Source organism: Sphaerodactylus townsendi, linkage group LG01 (genome assembly GCF_021028975.2).
Source record: "Sphaerodactylus townsendi isolate TG3544 linkage group LG01, MPM_Stown_v2.3, whole genome shotgun sequence".
Lineage (NCBI taxonomy): Eukaryota > Metazoa > Chordata > Lepidosauria > Squamata > Sphaerodactylidae > Sphaerodactylus > Sphaerodactylus townsendi.
The window spans coordinates 148,395,354-148,412,541 of record NC_059425.1 but is presented as its reverse complement, the minus strand read 5'-3'; the positions used below and the strand labels follow the sequence as shown (position 1 = coordinate 148,412,541).

General features: G+C 41.0%; 1 protein-coding gene across 22 annotated transcripts in view; it reads right to left on the bottom strand.

The window, feature by feature from the left end:
• DST (dystonin) overlaps window positions 1-17,188 on the bottom strand; it is a 356,441-nt gene that overhangs the window by 118,978 nt on the left and 220,275 nt on the right. For 21 of the 22 annotated variants that reach the window (XM_048496737.1, XM_048496783.1, XM_048496681.1 and 18 more), the window contains 4 exons: window positions 12,210-12,362; window positions 9,827-10,060; window positions 7,339-7,623; window positions 4,297-4,842 (listed from right to left, as the gene is read on the bottom strand). In XM_048496737.1, coding sequence (XP_048352694.1) covers window positions 4,297-4,842; window positions 7,339-7,623; window positions 9,827-10,060; window positions 12,210-12,362 — 1,218 coding nt within the window. Of the gene's footprint in view, window positions 1-4,296; window positions 4,843-7,338; window positions 7,624-9,826; window positions 10,061-12,209; window positions 12,363-13,941; window positions 14,176-15,932; window positions 16,080-16,850; window positions 17,067-17,188 lie in introns of all 22 variants that reach the window. The other variant, XM_048496838.1, reaches the window with a different exon arrangement.

Genomic DNA, 17,188 nt, shown 5'->3' with positions numbered 1-17,188 from the left:
GTGCTGTGCCACCTGCTTTCTACTATGCTTCCTTGGAGCCCAGTGCAGATCACTGGACTCCACTTCATGAACCCAAAGCCACTTCAGGATCTGGTACAGTTTTACCCCTAAGAATTCCCCCAATTTCTTCTTTATTCCAAATCTATCCCTTCAACACTGCTTATATCCTAGGACTGCATGTGTGTTTTGCTGCTTTGATTCTTATGCACTTGTTTACCCCTATTTTCCCTAAAAAAAATTGTTAAAAGTTTATTTTACTCTCCTATGGATTTCTAGCAAAAGCTGACCTTGGTACACATAGGCAACAAAGATCTCCAACCTGCCCAACTTTTTATAAAGCAGAGAGTCTGCTCTTGCTAATTCTCCATTCTAAAAGGGAGAGACTCCCACCATTTCAGGTAACAAGGGCATGAATTATTGGTGTAGGGCAAAATATTGAAGCAAGGCAGTAACCAGATTCCTTCATCACATGGTTGGATCTCAGCTCATCACGTCATCATAACTCAAATGCTGGCTGAGGTTTTGTGAGCTGATGTCTGGGCACACACTGAAGCAACTGGTCTGATACACCAAAAGAGCTGTTAGAATGGTCACAGAATTCAAACAATATCATGAAGTCATCACTGCAGAACAGAATTCTGGCAAATGAGCAAAGGCAAAGAAGTAACCTTCACACAGTATTTTTCCAGTCTTTTAAAGTGTCCAAGATCTGCCTTGCAACAAATGGACAGTCAGTTCTAGATCTTAAGCTGCCTCAGAAACAAATTACACATTGCATGGAAGATCTTTGATGAGATCTCCAGATGTATTTCAAATGTTAAAAAGCACTTTGGTTGAGGCTGCATTGGCAGAAAGGCTGTAGAGTTTCAGCCGCTCCTCCCACTGTTCTACCAATATTTAATTTATTTATTTACATTACTTATAGTCCACCTTTCTCACTGAGACTCAAGGCAAAGTAGGGAGAGACAGATTTAAAGCGTAACCAGAAACAAAACATTCTGACAGAAAGAAAAGACCCATTGATCATGAAAGATGAATAATCAACAGTCAGAAAAAACAGTGACAATTGATTGAGCCCTGTAATAAGGCAATCTGTTTCCTTTTGGATGGGGATCCTTAGGGGATCTTGTCTTTCCTTCTGCCTCTGCTGGCAACATTTCCTTTGTTGTTGGAGAATCGATAGAGACTTAAAAAGGGATTGTTGGTAGCGGTATAGGTTGCCATAGGAATATTGATTGGAAAGATGTGCAAAATAATGTATTTGAAAGGTACCTCTAGGAGGTAATACCTAATGACTTTGCAGTAAGGCGACTTTTCCTAATCTTGTCTAGGATGGTGTCCATTCCCTCACTAAGGAGGGGTTTACTCTCAAAGGAAGGTCTTTCACTCTGACCCTGGTGTGGGGGATAATGAGGAAGCCCTGGGCCACACATGTCTCCTCAAAACAACTCCAGCACTGTCAGCCATATCCTGCAGCATTTAACTACTGCTTTTTCTAGCCTAGAACCCTTCACAAAGAACAATTTACCCAGTTTTTTTATCCTCTATTCGGTTAAGAATGACATGCATTCTCAAAGGAACATTTGATGGCAACCCATCACCGCAGTGAAATTGGAAACGGAGACCTAAGGCACCTGAGGAGTACACTTTGTGACCCAAGTGTCTAATTTCCTCACCTTTTTATTCATCTGAGATTACCAGGAACCGGATCTGTAATGGGAGGGGAGAACCTCTGTGACTACAGAATTAGGTGTGGGATGGTAGAAAAGGAATTCAGATCCCTGCTGTTTAATTTTATACAAATTCTCCACTTTTTCATGGAGGCTTGAATAGAGGTCATGAACCAGTAGTTAGATAGATGTGTGGCAGTGGGCCTCATTGGTGAGATGAGGATGACAATTGGAATAGAGAAGAGACCTTCAGTGGAAAACTCAGGAAATCCAAATAGAGTTGCACTGGCACTTAGTCCTAGCAACTTGATTCTGAGAGGTATTTTCCGCCTTCTTTTTGGCCTTTATAGTAGGAGTCCAAGCACTCAAAAGCTTCTAAAAGCTTTCTGGTCAGTTCTACGCAACCAGCCTGTGCAATCCCCATGTAGGACTGCACTGGAGAGGCAGCCATGAAGAGACAGTCCTGCAGATATGACAAAGGAAGGCCATGGAGGTCTTTGTACGAGACAGTGACGACCTTGAATTGATCCCATAAATTGATGGAATGATTGCAGAATGGACAGGATATGCAAGCTCTGACTAGCTCCTAATAACAGCCAACCTGCAGTGCTTGACACCAACTGGAGTCTCTGAATTGACTTTGAAGGGAGACCTACGCATAGTGCATCATAATACTTTAGACTCCCTGTTACTGTGGTGTGGATCTAGGTGGCCAAGTCAGCTTTGTCAAGATCATCTTGAGGGGCAGATGGACAGTGCAATTGGGGACAGAGGTAGATGAGCAGCAGCTGGGCACAGTGCAGCACCACTGCCTCCAAAGAGGACTGAGGTGCCACAGCAAGCCAGCAGCTCCCTGGGGCTGGAATATTGCCAGTTTATGTTGCCAGTGGAGTCATACCCCATCAAAAGACCTTTGGCTGCCCCCTTAGGATTGCACTAAACTGGATGACAGCTTTTTGGGGAGTTGCATTAATTTGCTTCTCCAGCAGTAATGGTGGATCCAGTATTATCCCTAGATTCTTTACTGAGGCAGTGAGCTGGTAGAACTGATAGACATCTAAAATTGGGGCCTCTAAAGTATTTTAAAAACAAAATATATCAGAAGCTGTGATCTCACATCTCACTCATAACAAAGAAGTTCCCTTCCAGGGCCCACGTTTTAAATCCCCATAGTATATGACAAGAGGAGATAAAACATTGTTTAACATGAGGAAAGGATACTTCAGGCAATTTCTTTCACATATTTCTATCACCATGATTGCCTCATTTAATATAGTTTCCTGAGGAATACTAAGACTCACTTTACATGAACAACTGCAGTTCTGATTCAGGGAGACATGGAACAAAACAGACTAATATGAAAGTGGTTATGCTCCTCAAAATTCCACGAGAACCTTATTTATATCCAGATTTCCAAAATGACGCGGGCAAAACATTAGGAACCAGACCATAGCCACACAGCCTGGAAAACCCACGACAGCCAATTTTCAAAGTGAGTTTAAGCAGGAGGTAGTGCAATTTTGGGAACAGGTATTGAGATATGTAGAGAAATTTGTGAAAGTTAAAATAGCATTAAATAAAGACTTATTGTTCATGGGTATTTTGGAGGATAGTAGAGTAGAAATAAGACAACGAATAATGTATAAGCGAATGATAAGAGCTGTACATGCAGTTATAGTGTTGGGCTGGAAAGACAAGAAAATATGGACAATACAGAAATGGCTAGAATACGTTTGGGAAGAAGTACAGTTAGAAATATTTGAAATAATGTCCAGAAATCAATTATGGAAAGATAGAAAGACTGATATGATGAAGATATGGACTGGCTATGAGAACTGGATGAGAGAAGTCGGAGTAATTGAAGGATGATGGGTGAAGAGACTGGAAAGAATGAACCTGCTGCTGCTTCGTTAAGGAAAGAAGAATTTAACTTTGGGGGGGAGGGGATGAAAAGGGGGAAATGTATGGTTTGGATATAACATAAAGTATTGTATATGTATGTATGGAATTATTCTGGCTGTACAATAAAAAAATTAAAAAACCCAAAGTGAGTTTAAGCACATGCTTGTTTTGACAATGAGCACACACAAATAACCCTGCCACATGGAGAACTATGAACAACACTTTGTATTAAAGCATTTTCACTGGTTGAGATGGAAGTTAGTGAGAGAGAGAACATTTGAGTCAGATTGCCAGATTATGGTAGATTCTCTGACAGCTGCCAATTCTAAACAGTCAATGGACTATAAGGGTGTAACTCTATTTAAGATGACATTGTTAGTCACCAGGCCACACTAGTTCATTGGAGAAAGCTAGATAAACGTCTGTGAAAAATAAATAATTTATTTACTACAAACATTATTCTTTCCTCCAATGGACTCATAGTAGTTTGTGGCAGGAAATTTAACAGAATCCAAAAAAAGAGAACTGGATTGGGGGTGGGGGAGATGTGCATGATCCAGTCCTCATCTCCAGATCAACTGTGCATCTGAGCTGCTTGGCCTAAAAACAGATGATGTACAAACAGATGCAGCCAGGAAATGGCATATTTTTGTTGATTCTATACATGAAAAGCACATACTGCTTTCAATTTTTCATACAGACATCTCCTTGTCTGCTCAATTACCTTGGAATAGAGAGATTTAAAGCGAGCTGTTGCACCATCCAGCTTATTCTGTACTTCTGTATACGTTGACGAACTCTCAGTGCCTTCCTTGTCATAGCCGAACCCGTCTCTTTTGTCACATGACTTCGCAGCATCCAGCACTCTTTGCCCAGAAATGGTGATATACCTCAAGTCCCCTTTGTGAGAAATGACATCTTCTGAGAAACTTTTCTGCCTTTTCAGTTTGGCGAGAACGCCACCAAAGTCAGATGTACCCATCTCCAGGTTTTCAAGCTCTTGTTCCGCCTGCTGAAGCCAACTTTCAAACTCGCTGTAGTCTGCGTCAAATTTCTCAAGCTCTTCCTGCAGAGAACGCGTTAACTTCAGCTTGTGCTCCGATTCAGCCAAAGCGGTGTCATACTGCATTTTCAGTTCTTTTATATTCCTTTGTACCTTCTCTTTCTCCTCTGGAGAGAGATGATTACCTTGCTTCTCAAGCAGGGCTTGGGCTGATTGGGTGGCTATTATGACTGCTTGCTGTTGTGAAATAATTTTCTCATGCTGAGCCTGGGGGAGGGGAAAAGAGACAGAATCAAAATGATTACCATTGTTATCTCCAGAACATGAAAAAATTATGATCCAATTATATGAAGCCAGCATATTGCTTAACAGTGGTTCAAAATGAATGAAATTTCAAAATATCACAATGTAATATGGGACTGTAGATGTGCCAGTCAGCTCCTTTTTTAAGCCTCCAAACCAAATCCACTTCATGTAAACATTCCACATTGCTTCCAACATATTTATGAACTTGACTTCAAATTATGAGAAAACTCTGTGCATACAATGAACGTACCATGCATAAATGAAGCTGCCCGTAATGACGCAGCCAACAAGGAATCTTCAGATTTATTGGAGCTCTATATGTTCCTATGCATGCTCTCTCTGATTTTTTTTTTTTTTGGGGGGGGGGGGGGGGGGGGAAGAGAACTTTAAAATGTTTGCTGCATCCCTGTTTCCCAGGGCTCTGACAACCTTCGGCTCAAAGCTAGCAGATCAAAAGAACCTCCTAATTCCCTTCTGGACACATGTTAGAGAAGTTAGGAATATACTTTCAGGCATTCTGTGTAGTGAGGGACGGATGGTATCACTACTTACCTTTTGCATCAAAGCCTGTATGATAACTAAGGGCTTAAAATCTCTCAGGGAGAGCTGGGCTGCACAGAAGAGAGTCAGCACAGTGTGGTGCTTAGAGTGCAAGATTTTGATCTGGGAGGCACCGTCTGAACCTCCACTCTATTGAGGTACCTCACTACGTGATCTTGGGCCCACAACTCTCTCAGCCTAACCAGTCTACCTCATGAGGTTGCTGTAGTGAGCAGTGGCAAACTGGAGACCTGGGCAAAACCTGAGGTTGATGCCCCTCAGGCGCGTGCCTGGTGCAACACGCACCCCCCCTTGCCCCCTTGTAGCTACGCCCAGTGGCATATCTAGGTAAACTGGAGTTTTGGCGCCCCAGCTGCCCTCCCCCACCATGACCAAGCAATGATTTTTTACACCAGGTCGTTTCAAAGTCACCACCACATTATAGAACATGCCCCAACTCATACATCTGAACACAGCAATAGGCCATGCCACAGAAGAAATAATTTTTTGAAAACATTTTCAAAATGCTTTCAAAATGTTTTATTACTGCTATGAAAACATTTTATGGTGTTGTATCCAGTCCCCCAATTGGGGGAAACAGCATCACTTTCAATGTTATTTAAACTGGGAACCCCAGATTCTCCCTTTAAGGTGGATTTAAAAGGAGAATCTGGACACCCTAGTTTAAACAAGTGATGCTGGAATCCACCCCCAAACAGCATCATTTTCAATGGTGTTTAAACTAGGGAGCCCAGATTCTCCTTTTAAATCCACCTTAAAGGGAGAATCTGGAGTTCCCAGTTTAAACAACATTGAAAGTGATGCTATTTTGGGGTGGATTCTCCCCCACCCTGAAACAGCATCACTTTCAATGTTAAAACTGGGGACCTCAGATTCTCCCTTTAAATCCATACCAAAGGTAGGGGGGATTTAAAAGGAAAATCTGAGGAAAATCTGAAAATTTGGGGGGTGCCTACTGTCAGGGGTGCAATTGTTAAGCTAGCAGCACCAAACTTTCAGAGTATCTTTAGGAGACTTTCCTAATGATACCACCCAGGTTTGGTGAAGTTTGGTTCAGGGGATCCAAAGTTATGTACCCTCAAAGGTGTAGCCCCCATCTTCTATTAGCTCTCATTGGAAACAATGGGGGTTGGGGGCACCCCCTTTGGGAGTCCATAGCCTTGGACCCCCTGGACCAAACTTCAGAAAACCTGAGTGGTATCAGTAATAGACTCTCCTGATGATACCTCCCAGGTTTGGTGAAGTTTGGTTCAGGGGGTCCAAAGTTATGTATCCTCAAAGGTGTAGCCCTCATCTCCTATTAGCTCCCATAAGAAACAGTGGGGGATGGGGCATCCCCTTTGGGAGTCCATAACTTTGGACTTCCTGAACCAAACCTCACCAAACCTGAGTGATAGCATCAGGAGAGTCTCTCGAAACATCCCTGAAATTTTGGTGCTGCTAGCCTAAAAACTCCCCCCCCCCCCCCGCAGGCCAAAAACAGAAAACCCACTAAAATACCAAAAAAAAACCCCACAAACGAACCCTGCATTTTTGGTGCCCCTCACAAGGGGGCGCCCTGGGCAACTGCCCACTTTACCCAATGGGCATTACACCCCTGGTAGTGAGGATAAACTGGCAGAGGGAAGAATGATGGCGTAAGCAATTTTAATCCCTACTGGGGAAACAGGTGGGGCATAATTAAGTATTTTTTAAAATAAATATTACTGTGATTACTGCAACTCCACTCCTTTCCCATGCTGTTTACCTCAAAGTAGGCAAGGTAGATGTAGCAGGGCCTAGGAGGGTCATACCTATTCCACACTATATACATCTTGCGTTACTTCTCAAACCAGGACAGAACCTGCAGGAGAAAACTGATCAATGTTCCAGGCAACTGGCATACATGTGCAGTACCTTGATTTTCTGATATTGTTTGTTGAGATTATCTTCCTTGAGTTTCACTTGTCCGTCCACTTGGGATTCATTCTGTTGCTCAACGTCAAAAAAGTTACCATTCACCTCATCATCTTCTCCAACCAAGTCCTCCATGTCCCCTTCTTGGAAATGGTTGCCATTCTGCTTGATTACTGGCTGACATTCCTTTTCCAAATGTTCCGCATCCTTGTCTATGTTCGACAACCAGTTAAGAAGATTTTCTATTGTACTTTTGCTCTCTTCCAGCTGCTCCCTGGCTGCAACCTGCACAATTGAAATCCAAGGATGAGTGTTTGGATATTATTGATTTTTGTTTGTTTGTTTGTTTGTTTGTTTCCTGGACTTTTAGATGGAGGGTGAACAGTAGGCATACTTGTGAGGATGAGGGAGATATTTGGGGATTTATTTTATTTGGATTTAATCGATAATGTTTTGACTATTACTTGCAAGCTGCCTTGAGACAAGAGGAAAGGTGAGGTACAACTGTCAACTATTCCAACCAAAATGATTCAGAGGACACTTTCATACAAACTTAGATTAGACATTAAAGCAAACTTCTTATCTCTTTAAAGTGTACAGTGTTATAACAGATTCTCCAGAGCCAGAGGCATAGCTCCAAGGGGGCCGGGGAGTCACCGATGCACCAGGCGCATGCCCTTGTGGGGGTGTGGCAGGGGCGTTCCGGGGCGGGGGCGGAGGACGCACCAGGCGCTTTCCCCCCTTGCTATGCCTCTGTCCAGAGAAATGGTTTTTGGCCTTTCCAGACCTGGGATCCACTTTTAACCATCTGACAGCAGCATGGGACACCACTGATATGCAAGCATGCAACAAAAAGAGGAGGAGTCTGAATTATGATCTACGGCTGAGAAGCACTGAAAGATCAAATGGCTGGGGTTCAGGGATGTAGTAGATTCAGGAGGGAGAACAGGAAGAAAGCAAGAGAATGCTTCTGAAGGAAAAGGGTGTGTCTGAATTTACCTATTCTAAACCTCTTTACTGCTGAGTGGCCTCTCTACTTCATTCTGTTGCTTGGCATACATGCAAGAAAAGGGCTGAAACTATCCCTTTTTCTCTATACATGGCCACAAGCAGCAGGTCTTTCCAAAAAGCAGAAAAAATGGCAGCTCTTTAGTGGCTTATTGGGTGGGGATCTGCCACCAGAGGACCCTGAACTATGAAATGAAGACCATCACTCAAGAAAATCTATGAAAGGCAACAGATGCTTTTGTTTTAAGAATACAATTGTAATGAATCAGGATGTGAAATAATATAGTACACCCCAATCTCATTAGATCTTGGAACCTAAACACAATGGGAGACCACCAAGGAAAACTTTGTAGAAGAAGGCAATGGCAAGCCAACTCTGTTTGATCACTTGCCCTGAATGGCCTCTGGAGCCACTGTATTTCACTGGCAATTTGATGGCACTTTACAGGCATACAAGATGAATCCAGAATCTTGTGTCTGTGGAAGTAGTTTTCTACTAAGCAGAAGATTTCATCTGTTTACAGAAGAAGCCATTCCTCCATAAGCAGAAGGGATCCAATCCAATTAAAAAAGAAAATTATACCCAAGACATCATAGCAGCATGATTCTTATTTGAAAATGGAACTGCGTGGATGACATTTCTCATGGGAAACTCTGTAAAAACTATGGCTTCCTGTATCACACAGTCCTCTCCCATTTCTAACTTGAGATATTTCAGAATGTTGGTTTTTCTGAGGGTTTTTTTAATGGGGGTGGTGGTACTTGGCTATGATGATCGAATATATCAAATATATGATGCTTCTCATGTGATGAAACAGTAATCAAATATTAACTGTTCCGGCTTGTATTATTACCCTTAAGCTTCTTTAATACACAGGGCTTAACTGTCACATGTACATATTTTAAGAGGGAACAAGATTCACAATAAATTTAGTTGTAATTTATATTTCACTCATTTTTTCAACACTACAGAATTTACAACTGTGTTTAAGCCCTGAACTGTGTTTAGGCCCTGAATATATATTTGTAACATTTGGCACCAGGAAATTCTTAAAGTTGCCTCACAATCCTACACCAAATGAAGGTTGTGAATTTCTAAGTAAGTATTCTTTTGTTTCCTGAAAGACTGAGGTTATTGTATTTCTGATTTATTTATGAACAGTAATATAATGATGTAATGTACACGCTCTGCTTTATGCTTAGAAAACCCATACAGAATTACTGAGATGCATGTACTGTTGCTGGGAGGATTCCATCTTTCGGAAGAGTTGTGGAAGAGTTATATTTGGTATGTCTACAGAGTCTGAGAACTTTTGCTAGAGTCTGATTAAGGTTGATTTTCCTGTGTGAAAGCTGAAAATCTCTAATTAATTTTATGGCTGTTTTTTCCAAAATTCATTCAGAAAATTTGACTGGGATTGTCAACGTTTGCATGTGCAATATGCCAATCGAAATGAAATGTTAGGGACTGCCAAGTGACCTTTTCTGTTTCCTGCTTAATGGCTGTTGTCACCGCCTTATCCAGCTCTTTTCTTGATTCCTCAGCTTTCTGGCTCAGCAGAAGGCACTTTGTCTTGGCTTCATTCAGCTTCTTCTCAAGAGCAGTCTTGTCTTCTTGCGACAGCTTCCTCCCATTTTCTTTCAAGAACATATCTGTGTTTTTCACAATCTCTGCCAATGCCTGTGTGTTTGCTAACAAGTCTTTCTGTAGCTCCTTGAGGGGGAGGAGTGACAAACAATAACAAAAGACAAAAAGAAGAGTTAGCACTTGACTTTTGACTTCTTCAAAGTCCTTCTTGAAAGGTACAAGCCAGTTTTATCCCCATTTATTGAAGGATATATTTTGCTTGTGACAAATTCAAATTTCTTATTGTTAATTATTAGGGACCATGAGATGATAGAATTAAAAATAAGAGCACTAATAAGTATCAGGAATAGAGTACAATTGCCCAAAATGCAGGGATGGATAGGAAGGAGACTTAGGCTACAATCCTAAGAAAATATGACGTCGAAGTAGCAGCTTCATAAGATTGCTCCACTCTTTTAACCTTTTGGTGTTTGTTGTTCAGGGTGTTTGTTGTGAGGGGGGGAAGGGAAAGGAGTTTGTAAGCCCCTCTGAATCTCCTATAGGAGAGAAAAGGGGGAATATAAATCCAAACTCTTCTTTTAAAACTTTATTAAGAGACTGCTTCTTAGTGCTCCTGGCACATTTTTAGCCAGCAGTATATTATTTGTTTCCATTATAATTGCCAAATTAACAGTTATTTAATGTTAAATGAGATTTCTGAGCTCTCTGATGTTATACTATATTTAACGTTCCACTTGCGTCACCTCCAGGCTAGACTACTGTAACTCGCTTTATGCAGGCTTGCCTTTAGCCATGATACAGAAATTGAAATTTTTACAGAACGTGGCAGCCAGGCTTCTTACGGGAGCATCGAGCAGGGACCAGATTACCCCGGCCTTTCACCATCTGTACTGGCTGCCAATCGAGTTCCAGGTCATGTTTAAAGTGTTGGTCTTGATCTTCAAAGCCATTCACGGCCTTGGACCTGCATACCTGCGAGACTGCCTCTCCCCATATCGCCCTGTTAGGCCCCTCCGTTCATCGGAGGAGGACCTATTGGTGATCCCTGGCCCTAAAGCTATCAGGCTGGCCTCTACAAGGGCCAGGGCTCTTACAGCCCTGGCCCCCACCTGGTGGAACAGGCTTCCAAGGGAGATCAGGGCCCTACGGGACCTGCAGGGTTTCCGCAGGGCCTGTAAGATGGACCTGCTCTGCATTTGGCCAGCCTGGTAAATTACATCACTGCCATTTCATCTGGCCTTCCATGGGCATAAAGATGGGGAGGGATGAAATGCCATCTGATGCTATACGGTTCCTGGTTTTATTATTGATAATCAGTTATTTTATGTTATGTTTTTTAGCTGTTTTTATTGCTGTTGTTCACCGCCCTGAGCCCCTAGGGGGAGGGCAGTCTAGAAATTTAATACATAAATAAGTAAATGTTTTTTAATTACATGGCCTGAATATTTTTCTTCTGATAAGAAGTTCAATCTTGCTGAACACTAATTATATCGTTGAACTTCTGGATTGCATTATCTAAATGTTACTCCCAATAGAGATGGGGTCAAGGAAATGCTGCCGTTCGGCAAACTCCCAGATTTGCAACTCACAGGAAATGTGCAAACAAACAATGGCTAACAAATAAAATGACATGTTTATGTTCATGTCCTTAGGATGCTTTCCTGGGAGTAAATTCCACTGAATAAAATGGAACTGACTTCCAAGCATACCAGCTTAGAATTGCACCCTTGTAAATTAAGTGCATGGCAAGGAGAGTATATCTCTGCTTAGGATTATACTGTTATAGCCAAAAATCTTTTCTTCATAATCTTATGTCCTTCCCCCAAGATTATGATCTTTCCAGTTTAAAACAAAAAGTGCTAAAGATGAACAACAACAATTATGCCAGCTCAGTATATTTTGAGTGTGTGAGAGAGAGAAGGCAGACAGAAAGAAAGTCTCTCATAAAGGAAAAAGTTGGCAGGACAATGTCTCAGATGAGAACCAATCTGAAACACCTGTCCAGAAAACAAGGAGAACACTGACAGAGAGCTACTTACCTAATTAATGAAATACTAATTTGAAAAATTCTAACATGACTCTGGATGAGGTGAAAAACAATTAATGAAGCTGAACATTTACCATGTTGTGCAATACAATCTGTTCACTTGGACAACATATTTGTGGAAATGCAGCAAACCAAAAATTATTATAGCTTGATCCTAAGCCTGTTTACTGAGAAACAAGTCTACTGTCTGCAAAGCAATGCAATTGTTGAAAAATACACCCATTTTACCTCTTGCTTGGTTTGATATTGCTGCAACTCAGACTTGCCCCTCTCAATAACAAGAGCTTCCTGGTGGCCGATGAGCTGGTTTTCAGTCTGCGTTAGAAGGTCACATATATCCTGCACCTTCTCTTTGAATTCCTGGTGCTGTTCTGCCAAGTCCTAGTTTGTAAAAGAAGAAGAAGCCTGAATAGAATGCTCACAAGCTCTTGCAGCAGTTCATTTTCAGAGCTTTCACATTGCAAAGCTTTTATCAGACACTCTTTCTGCAAGTATGCTGTAAACATGATAGCGGCTGCGCACAGTTTAAAGAAGCTGAATATAGAAGATGTGGATAAACCTCACGAACGGTGTAAGTAAAGAGATCAGGTTTTGGATGGAATCACTCAGCAGAAGTCTGGCCATGCATTATGCGTTTGAAAATCCAAATCACTTAGCGACTCGAAACCTGTAATAAACAGGCACAAATTCTGGAAAAAGGATGTCAAAACAGAGGTTAGTTGAAAACTAAGTGTTAGATCAGTTGGTATGTGTAAATGTCACCTGAATATAAAACGCTCCCCCTCTTAGGCAATATAGCAAGGCAGGCATGCAAGGACATTTATTATTAACTCTCCCCTCCCCCTGGAATATTATTTCAGAAATTCTATTCCAAGTCCCCTCTTCCAAATGATCCAAAAATATGGAGCTCCAAAGTCATTTTTTTCGTACAGGTTGCAAAACCATAGAGGTTTTCCAGGCCTGCCCAACACAAGTTCTAACAAAACTTTCAAAACCTCCTTAGTATAGTACAGTGATCCCCAATGTGGCGCCCATGGCTTGATAACCCCAAGCATCTTTCCTGGAAGCCGCTAAGTGTTGTTTAAAAGTGGGCGGAGCTTTTGCCTAGCAAAGCTTCTGATTGGTTGAGCAGATTGTTTAAAAAAACCCCACTGTTTTGGGCAGCAGCCGTCACTACAGCATAAGAGTCTTCACTGTGTGACTGAAGGTAAGATGTGTGTATGCAAGAAATAAGTTCATTTTAAAAGGCATCCTGTTAAGCAGAACTTCTGCCTGAAATGTTTAAGTGTTACAGTCAAGGTTATCCATAAAATCACTTCCTGATATTTTGAGATTTGCTCAGCCCCCCAAGCCAGCTATTTTGTGCTTAAATTCACTATGTCAGAATGTTCAATGTGCCCACAGGTTCAAAAAAATTGTGCCTCCCTGGGATCATATTTTCCCTACAATAAGAGATAAGCAATGCAATCCTAAACAGAGCTACATTCCTCTAAGTCCATTTAAATCAGTGGGTTTAGATGGGTATAACTGTGCTTCGGATAGCAGTAACAGCTTTTCAGAGAACCTTTAGAGGTAGGGATCGTCTCAAGGTACAGAAGTGCCAGAGGATGTAGCTACCCCTAAAACAAGGATTGTGGCTGGATCCCAAATACTGAATAAAAAGAGGATGAGAGATGCCCCTGAAGAGCTTAGCCTCTGTGACTTCAATTTCATGCGCAAAAGAGAGAATACTCTTATCTGCTGCTGGGGGCCATTTTACTATTTCAATATTATAAATCAAGAATACTGTATAAAACAAAATTGCTTTTAAGAGCTGACAGATGAGCCACTTATAAATGATTCCTTTTTAGAATTCTGAAGGATAAGCCTTCCATTTCAGATGCTCTATCATTTTGCCATCTAAAAATGTATCTTCTGAACTTATGTCAGGACAAGAATACAACCACACAGAGAAGCAAACCTTCTGGTCGACAAGAACTTGTGCAGTCTGTATTAGAGTTTCTAAATGGTCTGCTTGAGATTTTGTTGTTTCTTGCATTTCCTGGAAACGCTTCTGTGTAGCATTTAATAGTCTCAGTAACTGCTTGCTCTGGTTTGGGGAAAGGTCTTGGGCATGTTCAGAAATGAAGAACTGAACATCAAGTGCTGTGGACTCCAGGTGCACTTTTCTAGATCCAAGCTTTTTTTCTATTTCCTACAAGTTAAGCAATGAAAACATGGTTATGATTGAAAAAGGCATTATAAAGATTTAAAAGGGAAGAAAATGAACATTATAAAAACATAATTTACCTAAAATGCATATTCACTTTACATTTAAAGAAAGGTGGGTTCTATTAGTCTAAATATTCTGGAATCTGACCAAAATAGAGAAACTGATGCCCCAGCATAGACATGCAGTGCATCTAAACTTCACCATACTTATTTTAAAGACTGAAATATTTTTATTCTACCAGCCACTGGGAAGTAACTGGAAGACTATTTTATTGATTGCACTCCAGGTGCCCGTGTCATGGCACCTGCCTGTCACTCACTGAGTGGTTAGAGTCAGGTGGGATTTTGGCACAGTACAGCTTCTGATTGGCTGAGTAGATTTTTTAAAAAGTTGCTTCAGCAGCAACTGCCACCGCAGTACAAAGACCTTCACTGTATTACTGAAGGTATATGTAAGAAAATACCTTTAAACAATACGTTCATTTAAAAAGGCATTAGTTTAACCAGAGCTTCTACTAGAAATGTTGAAAAGTCACCATTACAGTTACGTACGACTGAAATTTTGTAATTAGCACCAGTTACATATGGCGTTGCTCCCTGAAATGTTGTGATTAACACATCCTGTGGCAGAAGAAGAAGAGTTTGGATTTATATCCCCGCTTTCTCTCCTGCAGGAGACTCAAAGGGGCTTACAATCTCCTTGCCCTTCCCCCCTCACAACAAACACCCTGAGGTAGGTGGGGCTGAGAGAGCTCTGAGAAGCTGTGACTAGCCCAAGGTCACCCAGCTGAGTTGGGTGAATCTGAATTCCCCAGATAATCTGAATTCCCCAGATCTGAATCTGAATTCCCCAGATAAGCCTCCACAGCTCAGGCGGCAGAGCGGGGAATCAAACCTGGTTCTTCCAGATTAGATACATGAGCTCTTAACCTCCTACGCCACTGCTGCTCCCTCCTACGCCACTGCAGTCATTTATCCTTGGTCCTTCAGTGGTCATTTTGTGCCTAGTTTTGCCACCTGCAGAAGTCATTTTGTAGTTGCACCCAGTGGTGGGATTCAAATAATTTAACAACTGGTTGCTTGCAAGCACCATTTTAACAACCGGTTCTGCTGAAGAGGTGCGAACCTGCTGAATTCCACCACTGGTTGTACCCACAACCTTTTCCCGAAAAAAATTGGGTACCCCGGCTGTATTCTATGAAACACATTAATCCTATGCTTCTTACAAGGAAAAAAAACTCCTACTTAATATCCATGTTTTATGTTGCTTGCCTTATGTTTTGGGGCATAAACTGCCTGGAACTTCTGTGCTGAAAAATGGTGTAAAAATATAATAAATAAATTAAAAAATACTATTCAAATATTCTGGAAATTATTGATAAAATGCATAGGACTGTTAGTACCTCTCTAGCTGTATTTCCAGTTATTCTACCATATATTGATTCCAATCCTTAAACTGTTCATTTTACAATCAATCCACAAAAGTAAATGGGCTTCAAGGCTCTCTCTGCTAACTTTTCGGTATATACGTAAAATTTATTTTCAAGACATTGCCCTTAATATTGGCTTCAATAATGACAGATAGTGTGAAAGTCCAGATAAGAAAGGCAGACTATAAATAATGTGAATACATAAGGAATCTGAACATGATCCACCTGTACTCTGATTCAGAGTAGAAGTTGCCCTTAAAAGAGCACCGGGAAGCGCCTTAAGTAACACACACAAATCAATGGTACTTGCCTTGAGTAACTGAAACCTGTGCTTCACATCTTCCAAATCACATATGTCCACCTGGAGATTATTCATGGTTTCACTCTTTTCCATGATCCAATCTGCAGATTCCTGAAGCCTAACTAGATGTTCCTGATGCAACACTGCCAGTTTAGCCTAAAAGAAGTGTTAAAGTACATTTTTGCTCACACATCCAGAAGACTAAAAACCAAATCAATATGATCAAAGTATTTCCATTACAGGACTGCAAAGCACAGGCAGTGTTACAGATGAAAGCATCTGACCACTTTTTAAAAACAAATCGTTCTGTGCAGAAAGAGGGCAAAGGGTTAGTACAACTTGTGTATTTCAGATCCACAAGCTAAGAACACATTCTTCCTATTCTCAATGCTCACAATGATGGAACACCGTTTATTCAGAGGTTTGCTAAACACCAAGTCTAAGGAGCGAATTCAAATTAATATATACATCACCAAACATCTAGTCATTTAATAACCGTCTGGCTGCAGCAATTTGCTGGTCCCTTCCCGGGAATATAAGGACAGGATTGCCATCGATTAACATGGGCGGGTTATGTTGCTGCTACTGTTTTTTAAATGAATGTTAATAGTTTTTAATGTATTACCTAATGTATTGCCTGATTATGTTGTTGTTTTATGATATATTGTTTGTTTTTGTTGGTTTGTTGTATACCGCTCAGAGCCCTTTGGGGGTAGAGTGGTATATCAAATCAAATAAATAATAATAACTAATTACTAGACAATTCATTGCCAAAATACAAATTATCTGAATAAGAATAAATCTCTTTCTGATTCTTGGTTTAGAACTGCTGATTCACACATGCAATCTATTTTGGCAATAATTTACTGAAGCTGGAGATTTGGAATGGGATGGTTTATAAAAGCAAGATGCAGAGGATGAACGTACCATTTCAGCATCTACTGCAAAGACTATTTGCTTTGCATGCTTTGAAGACATGTCACAGACCAGAAAGAAATCCTTTTCTAAATGTTCATATTGTTTCCTTAGGTCTTCAAGTTGGTCACTGGGAGCATCTCTATGCTGAAGCTTTACAAATTCTTCTGCCACCTTCAAATCTTTCTTCAAAGTAACAGCAAAGCCAGCCAATCCTGATTCAAAGGACTTGATGAAAAAAGTAATTAAAGTAACGTGTAAAATTGGTTGCCTTGTGTTTAAAACTCATTCCACAAGACAGTGATATTGACACTGTACAGCAGGAATCAGTGGTGGAGATACCAGGGAAT